We start from the raw sequence: 12991 nt of genomic DNA, 5'->3' as shown, positions 1-12991 counted from the left end.
GCAGTCTCCACTTGACCTTGAACAAGTGTAGTTGTTTTTGTACACTGCAGAGTGACTCTTCTGTTGAGTATAAAATGAAATTTCATGCATTTCTTTTTATTAAAACTTTTTTCTCGGTTAAGTTCTCTCAGTGTCAGGTTTAGTAATTCCCTTCCTCTTAGTCAGCTAGATCTTTTTGTTCTTTAAATTGCATCCCTGCCCCTGGCTTTAAGAGGAACATAGTTGCCTTCATTTCCCTTTTCCTGGGTCCTATAATACTTCGTGACTAGAGAGAACTGCATAAATGAGTTGGAGGAACCCTACTGTTCATTGAAAACTATTGACAGTGATTTAGAATAAGATAAAAAAAAAATTGGCATACCGTCAACTAAGTGCTTAATGAATTTATTTTGATCAAAGTAAAATTGATTAATTTAGTTAAACTTCAATATAGATTTATTATCTTAATATCTTATATTAAGCTATTATAATACTTGCCTACAAAACTCTTTCAGAACAATCTTTATATTTGGTTAACATATTTTATCTTTTGATCAAAAGCTGCTACGGAAGGAAAATCTGGATTTGAAGTTGACACCCTACAAGGTATTAGCCACCAGTACAAAACATGGTAAGCTTATGTTACACATGGTTATTTCAGTGTCCAGTGAGTCTACTTTTCCTCTTTTAATTGAAAGTTAAGAAATTAGGGATTGAATTCGTTTGTAGCACTGAAGACTGATTGAGCCTCCCTCCTTTTCTCCCTCGCTTCCTCTTGAAAACATTAAATGGTGTGTCTATAAGGAAAAATTAACATCTTTATGCTGTATTTATTTGAATTCAAAACTGGTTACAATTCACAGTAGTTTCTTACATAGTAATTTGTGTCCTGAATCATCATTTGAGAGTTACTATGACCCAGAGTGGCTTTGTATTGTGCTCTGCTTAAAAAAGCCACTCAGCAAATGATGTTGCCTTATTAACTAATTTTTTTTAAATACAGATCTATGGCATTTAAGTCTTTCTAAGATGGAATAACTTCTGGAAATTTGATAGACGATTCCCTAGGAATGCTTGCCTACAACGTTTTGTAAATTCCCTAGTCTTGTTACTCTCAGAGCTTCTCACTCTTAGATACCTGAGAACAAAAGTATCTGCTTTAGGTTTCCTGCTCTTCCCCTGGCCACCCTCACATCTTTTTGGTGGTGTAATTCCTCTTCTCATTTTTCTCTGAGAATGACCTTGTTAAAAGTGCACTTATGCTCTTTGACTATCCTGCATAAATTGATTTACTCACTTCTGTTTGCTCTTCAGACAGAGACAAAAGCCTTAGCTTGGTTTACAAGTTCTGGCGTGCTGTCACACACTTCTGTACCTATTTCTCAAGCCTCTCTTTTGCCAGTCTCCCCCTTGCTTCCCAGGCATGAGCCACATGGGTCACCTTCCATTTTCTCAAACGCACCATGCTCTCTTCAGCCTTACGGCCTTGCTTTATGCTTTTGTCATTATCTTTAGCATCCGTTCCCACAGCTTTACCTGCTAACTTTCATTATCCTTCAAAACATGGCTCAAATGTCTGATGCCCTCTCATCTCTGTGGTTATTTATGTCTTCCTACACTTTCCTCTTTCATAGTACCCTTTTCTTCGTAGTATTTATCCCAGTAAGACTTGCAGGCTTGTGCAGTCTATAAAGGCAGGGTCAAAGCTGTTTTTTACATGGCAAAGTTCTTACTACATTGGAGGAAGACAGTAAATATCTTGTAAGTGAATTAATGCAGACTATTCCCTATTTGTGATTCCAGCAATGAATGAGACATTTCTTACTCTAAAGGAGTATACAATAGTTTCCTTCATTCAACTTTGATGTTTTCATAGATACGTTGTTTTATACTACTGTTGTTGTTTTGGGACTTATTAGACTTGTCTTTTCTCCTTCTTGTTCTCCCATATAATGTCCTCTTCCCCTTCTTTTTGGTAGTTTAAGGGATTTATACTTTCTTCTCCTATCATTTCCAAAAAATGTCAGAGGATGGAGTGTTAGACAAAAAAAGCCAGTGAACATAATACAGTTTTAGGCTTAGGTGATTGATATTAAATAATTTCAGACTTCTTAAAGTGTTTTTAGATTTGGAATATTTTTAATTGGTATATGTTGTACAAGTACAGAAAGAAGAAATTTTTGTGCCAGATTTAGGAAGCTTAGCTATTGCTTTCTCTTCCTTGTATATAGTAATAGAAACTGGCCTGGAGAAATATACAGATCAATCAGCTTAGTTGAAAGAAAAGTTTTCTTATAGTTCCTGTGACTTAAATGCCCGTCTAAATATATTGTTTACAGACCTCTTTAAGTTGTTCCGGTATGTAGTGTACGCATTTGAAAATGAAGGTTATTCTTAGTAGAACTGTTATTTTTATTGCTTAACCGGTAGTTGTGCTTAATGCAATGCATATATTTCTGTGCAGGCTTCATGCAGTTTATCCAGTCAGTTCCTGTTGCTGAAGTTCTTGATACAGAGGGAAGCATTCAGGTACAGAACCAATTTTAAATGAGTTATACAATTCATGAATATATTACTGTTCTAAAAATTTCAATTTTTAAAAAAGAATATACAGTTAAAAATGAATAAAAATGAATGTCTCCTTTTATCACCCACTTCTCTCGCATTGTTTTCCTTTCCTTGGCAGTAAATAATGCTAACAGGTGGAAATTCTTCCATGTTAGTACATACAGATGCTGTATTCCTCAGTGTCTGACATATAATAGGGAAGCAGGAATTAATTAAATTAAAAATTTGTTAGTTTATGGTTATATTATATCCCAAATTATGGAAATTCTGTAGTATGTTTAACTGTAAGTGATCATTTGATTGTTTTCAATTTTTGTTGTTATTCAGAACAGTGCTACATATTTTTGCTCATACATGTTTGAACATTTGTTTTTAAGACCCCTCTCTTTCCCTCCAAACTCATCGCTGTCCTTTAATATAAGAAAAGGCAAGCAGTTTCTAGGATCATGCCGTGTGTGTCACTTTAAGTACATGGATTAGTTCTTATCGCATCTTAATAGTTTATTTTTGTCATTTTTTAAATGTGATTTTTCTTTTTTTCTTATGTAAAAAATGTATGTAATTTACACAGAAAACCTGATATACCTGAGATGAAAGATAATATAGAGAAGGACTTGACAGAAGATATTTGCTAGTGTGTTTTTGTCTTTCCCAGTTTAACATGTCACAGTAATTCAGTATGGTTTTTATTTATTTTTTATTTATTTATTTTTAAAGATTTTATTTATTTATTTGACAGAGAGAGACAGCCAGTGAGAGAGGGAGCACAAGCAGGGGGAGTGGGAGAGGAAGAAGCAGGCTCCTAGTGGAGAAGCCTGATGTGGGGCTCGATCTCAGAACCCTGGGATCACGCCCTGAGCCAAAGGCAGACGCTTAACGACTGCGCCAGTCAGGCACCCCCCAGTATGGAGTTCAAATCTGCAGAAAAGCATTACTCTGATTTCTTGGCAAAGCAAGTGGTTATTCTGTTCTTTGGTTTAAGTAACAGTCACATGCAATGATTAAAAGCTCAGGCTTATTGGAGTTCTTAGGGTTTTCTATAAATAGTATGTCATCTGCAAACAATGAAAGTTTTACTTCTTCCTTACCAATTCAGATGCCTTTTATTTCTTTTTGTTTTATAACTGCCGTGGCTAGGACTTCAGTACTATGTTGAATGAGGGTGGAGAGAGTGGACATCCTTGTCTTATTCCTCACCTTAGGGAAAAGGCTCTCAGTTTTTCCCCACTGAGTATGATGTGAGCTGTGGGTTTTTCACATATGGTCTTTATTATGTTGAGATATGTTCCTTCTAAACCTACATTGTTGAGGGCTTTTATCATGAATGAATGCTATACTTTGTCAAATGCTTTTTGTGCATCTATTGAAATGATCATATGATTCTCATCCTTTCTCTTATTGATGTGACATATCACGTTGATTGATTTGTGAATATTGAACCGCCCTTGCATCCCAGGAATAAGTCACACTTGATTGTGTGCATGATTTTTCTAATGTATTCTTGGATTCAGTTTTCCAGTATTTTTGAGGATTTTTGCATCTATGTTCATGAGAGATATTGGCCTCCTAGCACTGATAAATGAATTGAGTAAAGTTACAGAATATAAAATCAATGTACAGAAATCTGTTGCATTCCTATACACTAATAATGAAGCAGCAAAAAGAGAAATTAGGAAAACAACCCCATTTACAATTGCACCAAAAATAATAAAATAAAATACCTAGGAATAAAAGAGGTGAAAGAGCTGTACTCTGAAGCTATAAAACACTGATGAAAGAAATTGAAGACAACACAAAGAACTGGAAAGACACTCCATGCTCATGGATTTAAAGAAGAAATATTGTTAAAATGTCTATACTACCCAAAGCAATATACACATTTAATGCAATCCCCATCAAAATAGCAACAGCATTTTTCACAGAACAAGAACAAACAATTCTAAAATGTGTATAGCACCACAAAAGACCTCAAATAGCCAAAGCAGTCTTGAAGAACAACAGAATTAGAGGTATCCTAATTCCAGACCTTAGATGCTATTACAAAGCTGTAGTAATCAAAACAGTATGGTACTGACATAAAAATAGATCAATGGAACAAATAGAAAGCCCAGAAATAAACCCACAATTACAAGATCAATTAATCTTTGACAAAAGAGGTAAGAATATGCAGTGGGAAAAAGTCTCTTCAACAAATGGTGCTGGAAAAACTAGACAGCTACATGCAAAAGAATGAAACTGGACCATTTTCTTACACTATACACAAAAATAAACTCAAAATGGATTAAGGACCTAAATGTGAGACCTGAAAACATAAAAATCCTACAAGAGAGCACAGGCAGTAATTTCTCTGACAGCTGTAGCAACATCCTTTTAGATCTATCTCCTGAGGCAAGGGAAACAAAAGCAAAAATAAACTGTTGGGACTACATCAAAATAAAAACCTGCTTCATAGCAAAGGAAACAGCCAACAAAGCTAAAAGACAACATGCTGAAGATGTTTGCAAATGACTTATCTGATAAAGGGTTAATATCCAAAATATATAAAGAACTTCTACAACTCAACACCCAAACCCCAAACAATCCAATAAAACATGGACAGAAGACATGAACAGGCATTTCTCCAAAGAAGACGTCCAGATGGCCAACAGAAGCATGAAGAGATGCTCCACATCAGTCATCATTAGGAAAATGCAAACCAAAACCACAATGAGATACCACTTCACACCTGTCAAAATGGCTAAAATCAAAGACTCAAGTAATAATAAGTGTTGGTGAGGAGTTAGAGAAAACAGGACCCTCATTGTTGGTGAGAATGCAAAGTGGTGAAGCCGCTGTGGAAGACAGTATGGAGGTTCCTCAAAAAATTAAAAATGGAACTACCCTACGATCCAGTAATCCCACTACTGGGTATTTAACCAAAAAGTATGAAAACACTAAGTCGAAGGGATATATGCACCCCTTTGTTTATTGCAGCATTATTTGTATTATTATTTATAATAGCTAAATTATGGAAGCATTCCAAGTGTCTATCAATAGATGAATGGATAAAGAAGAGGTGGGATGTGTGTGTATACACACACATATATACATACATGCACACACATACACACACACACAGACACCACACACAATGGAATATTATTCCACTGTAAAAAAGAATGACATCTTGCTATTTGTAACAACATGGATTGATCTAGAAAAGTATAATGATAAGTAAAATAAGCCAGTCAGAGAAAGACAAATACCATACGATATCATTCATATGTAGAATTTAAGAGACAAAACAAATGAACAAAGGAAAAAAAAAAGAGAGATAAATCAAAAAGTTGCTCTTAACCATAGAGAACAAACAGATGGTTACCAGAGGGGAGGTGGGGTAGGGGGGAGATGGGGGAAAAAAAAAAGAAAAAAGCTTGTGCTCAAAACATCTAACTGCCTGGGGTTGAAGTTTTGCCATGCAGCTTTTCAACTGTAAACCTTGAGTTGCTTCTTAATCCTTTGTGCAAAGAAGAGGTAACATAGCTGACTTTAGAAAGGCCCGCTTGCTAGGTTAGCCTTTGACTGATACCTGGGAACTCGGCCTTCAGTGTGTCGTTCCTGTGTTCCCTAACTGATAAGGGTGGTTCAGTGTGCCTAGACTGTTTGTGATACGTGATTTATAGCAAACAACTTGCTTTCCTTCTAGAATTTTTGCAGTTGCTAGACAGAGGGTGCCTATATGACCAGCTCCCAATAAAAACCTTGAGTGATGAGTCTCCAGTAGGCTTCCCTGGACAGAAACATTGCACCCATATTACTGCCTTTTTTAAAAAATTGTTGAAGAAAAGTAATAAATATGCTCAGTGTATCCCCTCGCAGAAGAGAGCCAGGAGGCTTACACATGGGTTTCTCCAGACTTTGCCTATGTATTTTTCCTATGCTAAACCTTCTGTGTATACTTTTGCTTGAATAAGTACCCGTTGTGGTACAACCATATGTTGAGTCTGCGACTCTATGTAACATATCAGACTTGTAGGAGGCCTTGACCCCCTAACATACCTTTCGGGTCTCAGTTTCTGCATCTGTAAAATTGGGTAATAATTAATCATAACTTCCTCTAGGATTGTTTTGAAGATGATGTGAAGTGTAGGCAGAGCTTTAACATAGTTTCTAATTGAAGTAATTGTTTAATAAAGTTGTCAATTATGTTGTTCTGTGTAATTATGATTTGGTAAAATAAGGACAGTGGCAGTTTGTATATTGATTCTTGGTTTTCATATCTGATCTCTGTAAATAGTTTTGCTAAGTCATAGGTTATTCTCATGTTCAATTTCAGAAGATAATTAAAAGCTATTTTGCAAAGTAGTTGTTTTTGGAAAAAACTGTTCTGTTTTTTCATTGCTATACATCTTTAATCTTGGTATTGTTAGACTTTTATATTTTTTAATTTTCAAATTTTTAAAAAATTGTCAGACTTTTAAGTTTTGCTATTTTATTGTGGGTTTAGTTTGCATTTCCCTAATTACCCACAAGGTTGTAAAAATATATGTATAGGCCATTTATTTCTTCTGTAACATGCTTATTTACATCTTTTGTTCATTTTCCTGTTGGGTTGTTTGTGTTTTTATTGATTTATAGGAATTCTCTATATATTCAAGGCATAGTCCTTTGTCAAACTTTTAGGGTGTTCAGAAAAGCTGAACTTTTTTTTTTTTTAACAGCATGTTACTTGTATTTTCAAATAATACATACTGTTTTTCTTTAACATCTAATATGGAAGGGAATAGTTCCAGTTGGTAGTCAGAAACAAACAATTTTTTGTTTTTTATTTTCCCCACCGTTTCCAGACTCTTTGGACACAGCTAATGCATTTTTTGTCCCCCTGTAATTCTTTTGTTCAGTTCACATCTCTCTAATATTTATCTTTCCATTAATTTCCTCTAAGAATTATTAGCAGTTGCATTGTAATTAATTTACAAATTTGGGTGTAATTTTATTGACCTTTTTTTATGTCGACTATATGGAGTGTCGACATACAATATTATCTTACTTTGAGGTGTTACGAAATGATCACCATAAGTCTAGTTACCATCTGTCACCATACAAAGTTATTAACAATATTATTGACTATTTCCCTGTGCTGTACTTTTGTACCTTTTTTGTTTTATAACTGGAGGTTTCTTAATGGTAACAGTAGCTATACTTAAAGATAACTTTAATAACTCATGTTCACTTTAAGGAGAATGTATGATACAAAAATACCCTCATTGTTTACATTCAGAAGAAAAGTAAAAGAAAGGGATAAATTGAGTATAGAGAAATAGCAGTAAACTTATTTTATTTTGTGTAATGTTCTCCCTAAGGTGTAAAAGTAGCAGCATACTTTTTTTTTTTTTTTTTGATCTTAACTGTCTGTAAGCATAGTAATAAGACTGATTTTTGGAATAAGCTTTTTAAAGTCCACATTTTATAATTATTGACTGAGCTTTAGACTAGATACTTGGTTATTTCCTATAATTTCAAAATGTCTGATTTGTTTAAGGATTGTATTGAATTTGTAAACATGTAAATTATATCTTTTCAGAACTTCTTTAGAAAGTACGCACCAAGTGAAAATGGGCCAAATGGGATCAGTGCTGAAGTTATGGACACATATGTTAAAAGCTGTGGTAAGTTTTTCAAGTTCTACTTTCCATTGATATATTGGAGTCAAGGAAATAGGCTGTCCCAAGTTTGCCATATTCATACATATTTACATTTATCACATCGTAGGATTTTATCTTGTCCTTTTGGGCTGCTATAACAAAATTCCAGAGGGTGGCTTATACGCTGGAAGTCCAAGATAAGGTACCAATGTGGTCAGGTGAGGGCCCTTTTGGGGTGGAAGACTTTTTGTTGTATTTTCACCTGGCAGAATGGGCTAGGGAGCTCTGTGGGCTCTCGTTTTTGAGTTGTTAAGATGGTAAGCACCGCCTAATACCATCGCACTGGGCAGTAGGATTTCGATGTGTGAATTTAGGAAGGACATAGACATTCAGATCATGGCAGATTTAAATGCTCTATAAGAAGATATTTAAGAGGTATAAAATCCTGATAAAAGAAGTCATTAATGTTTTGACATAATAGGAGTAACAAGGTGTAAATTCTATTTAGTCTTTCGTCTTTGCGATCACTTAACTGTGTTACAATTACAAGTTATCTCTTCCTGGAAGCTGTTAATTTTCCCCTAGATTTTCCCTGTGTTTGAGTAACTGCAGTTAGTAGACTGTGGGAAAAAATCTGAGCAATAATTATGGTTTAGATAAATCTCAAGAGCTGTGTTAGGAGGATGCCTCTCATGATATTTTATTTTATGGTCCCTTCCTGGAAATAGGTAAGTGGTAGAATGCCATAGGGATTAATTCATATTTTTGACGATTTATGCCTACCTGTCCTCATGAAGTTTATATTCTAGAGGATTTTTTAAAAAGTTTCTGAAGAGGTTTTTTTTTGTTTGTTTGTTTGTTTTTAATAACTGGATTGTTTAAGGGAGGGTTAATAAAGGAGTTGACACCAGAGTTGAGCCCTGGGTGGGATATGGTATGTAATAAGTTGTTTTATTTAAGTTTTATGTTCCTATTTATATCTATCCTTAAGTTAAGAAGAAGCAAGTAACAGCTTTATAGACATATAACAATTGTATTTAAGCTTTCGTTATCATTTTATGGTTTGTAAACTCCTTCTTATACATGACATTTTTAAATTTTTCACAATGTTCCTGTGAAGTAGTATTCCAGATTATTTTAGACAACATAATTTCTTCCCAAATTTATACTTGATGATGCAGTTTTGGCTTAGAAGTGCAAAGAAAATGTAATATTCCTGGGAACTTTAAAAGCACCAAAATAAAATATGTATGTATATTAAAAATCCTTTACGGTTTTGATCTTATTTTTATTTTTACTGAAGGAATATAATATGTGTTACATGTGACTGTGTTTACCCATAAAAATGACCACATACAGTGTAGATTTAAGAACTAAAAAAACCTGAAACATTCCAGAGAAAATGTATTCTTTCTTTTTATTTCCGCTTTCTCTCCCACTTTGTATTCTTCTTGTCTTTCTCTCCTACCTTCCCTGCTTTCATTCTTTTCTTTCCTTTTCCCCTTTCTCTTCTTTCCTGTTTTTTCAGGACTTCAACTCTGTTTTCTGTGTTCTGAAAAAATTACATATCATCTAAAGACTAGGCTGCACATCTGAGATTACTCACATGACAGTTCATACTGTCTTTTATAACAAGGCTTATCAATTAAGTCTTCTGTACCTGGCCTCTCTGTGGCTTGGGCTTCTCAGAACTGGGTTCCAAGAGGAAGTACTCTAAGAGACAGGAAGTAGAAATTTTTGGTTTCTGAAGGCTTGAACTAGAAAGTCACAGCCTGCCTGGATCCAAAGTGAGCGGCTATAATTCCCACCTTGAATGAAAAGTGTGTTAAAGAATGTGTGGCTGTCTTTCTTTATCTTTATCCAAGTTCTCTCAGTATCTTGTTACATGAGATATTTCACATGCCCTCCAACAATTATCTTGAGTCTTCTTACTGAAATTTTAGATAGTTACTGTAAACTTTTTTATATCATAAATCTATTTAATAAGGAATGCTAACTTTTTCTACTTGAAATGTATACACATATCATCTATAAATATTGACTACAATTTGAAAATTTTAATAAAATTACTGGTACAGTATATTATGGATACATGTCATAGTATTATACCTTTCATGTAATGTTCCTTTTTTTCCCAAGACCTAATGAAAATATTATTGGTTTTTCATGTAAAAAAAAAAATAGCCATTTAAATTGCACCTCTTGGACACTTAAATTCACATTGGCTCTTGTTCCTCTCTTTCCCCCCAGTATTACACGTTTATTCCTTCCCTGATAATTGACTTGATGGCAGGCCTTCTCTTCATCTTATTTTGAATTGACCTTCTGTTTCCTGTATATCTTGCTGTGTTAAAAAATAATCATCTGTGTTTCAGTGAGTTTGGTAGCATTCCAGGTTATATTGGAGGTTGAAAGCCATTATTTGAGTTTTTAATTAGAGGATTTAGTGATGAATAAGTTGCCAGCTACTTTGTACTGGAATCTGATTGTTGGACATTATCATATAGATATATGTGTAACTTTCATTTTAGAAAGTAAAGTTTCGGGTTTGGGGCAGAGTGTAAGAAGGAAGTGATAATAGTTACCATGATGGATTATGCAAGGTGTCAAGTCTGTATCATGCAAGTAAATGTGAGAACACTATTATTCTTACACACATATCTTTACTAAGTAAAGGAAAATAACTGTTTAGTTGTCTAATAGTTCTCTGTATTTTACTTTAAATCAAAGTTCTATTATAAAACCAATTTGAAGACATTTCACATGGGGTCATAATACTAATGACAAGCATCCTTTGGACAAGATTCTCTTGGACAGGTACCGTATTTCCATTGAAGTTAAAGAATAGCTTCAATTCCTCTAAAAATCCCCTGATGTACTCTGTGCCACCTCAGATTGTTCTGAATCTATTATCTGTGTCCTAAAAATTTCTGTGGATCATCCCACTCTTAATTCAAATGTCTTTTTCAGGATGTACTCTTTCTCTTAAGCACTGACACTTTGAATTATTGGAATACTCTGAATTCATACCCCCACCATTTATATAAATGTGAAAGAGAGATCATATGCTATCTCACTTTAAAAAACAGCAGTTGGGAGGCGCCTGGGTGGCACAGCGGTTAAGCGTCTGCCTTCGGCTCAGGGCGTGATCCCGGTGTTATGGGATCGAGCCCCACATCAGGCTCCTCCGCTATGAGCCTGCTTCTTCCTCTCCCGCTCCCCCTGCTTGTGTTCCCTCTCTCGCTGGCTGTCCCTCTCTCTGTCAAATAAATAAAAAACAGCAGTCGAAGTGACCATTGAACGTATTTATGACCCCCAACCCACTGAGGCAGGGTAAAGGGCTCTTTTTCGTACATTTTCCATTTCCATTGGAAAATAATCCAGTAGTAACAATGAAATATTATTGTGAAAGCAAATGCGATGATAGAGAATAGTTTATCAAAACATCTTGCCTTATCAGTAGAGACAGGCAAAATTTATGGCATGTCTGGTTATATAAAAATTTGAGTTCAAAAGTACTGTTGCTGCACATGAATCATTACTCTGTAGGGATAGCTAAACAACTTGAAACAAAGTAGTGATAAAACTAATTTATAATTAACAAAAAAGTAAGTTGTACCATACAACAACTCAAGTGCATTGATGCACAGTGATGTTCTTTCTGAAAATTGCAGGAGTTGAGCTATCTTTCACGTGATCAGTAGGAGTTCTGTATCCTTCACAAGTATTGAGTGACAAACCAGATTTCTAAGTGACTCACATCTTAGAGAGCTCAGTGTCCTAAGTTCTTATGTGTTCTCTTTATGAATACCAGATTTAATATCCTCGCGTAGGTCACTCACTAGTTTTTCGTGGGGAGCCACTGGTCTTGTGGAATTGCACATTGTGCAGCAGTTTCAGAGCAGTGCTGCTACTCCACGTATAAGCCATGGACCAGCAGCATTGGCTTCATGTGGGAACTTGTTTGTATTAGTGAATCCCAGTGCTTTGCCCTGGGTGTTTTGATCAGAGTCTTCATTTTAGCAGAATTCCCAGGGGATTCTTATGTACAATAAAGCACTAGAGAGGGTTTTCCAACCTTACTGGTGTGTGTAACAATCACTTTCTGGCCACTGCCCCTAGAAATTCTGGTGCAGCAAGACTGAAGCAGGCCCTAAGCATCTGCATTTTTAACAAGCTTCTAGGTGAGAGTGATGCTGCCAGTCTGTGCCTCACATTTTGAAGAGCAGTTCCCCAGATCAAGGGATCACTTTTTCCCTCAAGCCTTCCACATAGGAACTATTGTAGGCTTCTTCAGGCCACGTGGTCTCTGGTGCAGCCTTTCAAGCAGGCCATTGTAGTGCTTAAGAAATATGTAAGTGAATGGGTGTGGCTGAGTTCCAGTAAACTTTATTAATCAGCTATAAAAACAGAGGGTCCATCTTTGGCTGTCAAGCTGTATTTGTTCATCTTTTATGTCAGTGACCCTCAAGTTCCTCAGTGGATCACTTACTGTGTTAACGGTTGCATTCAGCTGAAGTTCACATAATCTATAGTGGCTTACACACACAGGTCATTTTCTTTTTGTAGGAAGCCCAGATGTTAGCCACTGCAGTTAATTCGGCCGCTTACAGATGTTAGGGCCTGCCAAGATCTTTGTGATTCCCTGTGGTCCTGAATGACTTTTGCCAATGTGGTCATCATGTTTGCAGTCTAGCCAGCCCAGAGAAAAAGCCTATAAGGCTCACTCCTCAGCTCATTCTGCTCCATCTTTCAAAATGCTCATCACAAAACTTCATTTGCTTACAATTCCCTGGACATGCCTAAGTGAGGCGAGGCTG

At 35.6% G+C, this 12991-nt stretch overlaps 1 protein-coding gene across 2 annotated transcripts in view; it reads left to right on the top strand.

Annotated features, from left to right (window-relative positions):
- PIK3C3 (phosphatidylinositol 3-kinase catalytic subunit type 3) overlaps positions 1–12991 on the top strand; it is a 139053-nt gene that overhangs the window by 86901 nt on the left and 39161 nt on the right. For both annotated transcript variants that reach the window (XM_045789976.2, XM_045789977.2), the window contains exons 18-20: positions 541–610; positions 2444–2508; positions 8111–8195. In XM_045789976.2, the coding sequence (XP_045645932.1) occupies positions 541–610; positions 2444–2508; positions 8111–8195 (220 nt within the window). The remainder of the gene's footprint in view (positions 1–540; positions 611–2443; positions 2509–8110; positions 8196–12991) is intronic.

The sequence above is a fragment of the Ursus americanus genome, chromosome 19 (genome assembly GCF_024610735.1).
Source record: "Ursus americanus isolate L20-20 chromosome 19, mUrsAme1.1.p, whole genome shotgun sequence".
Classification (NCBI taxonomy): Eukaryota; Metazoa; Chordata; class Mammalia; order Carnivora; family Ursidae; genus Ursus; species Ursus americanus.
The sequence above is the reverse complement of the archived record's forward strand: the minus strand, read 5'-3'. Positions and strand labels throughout refer to the sequence as shown.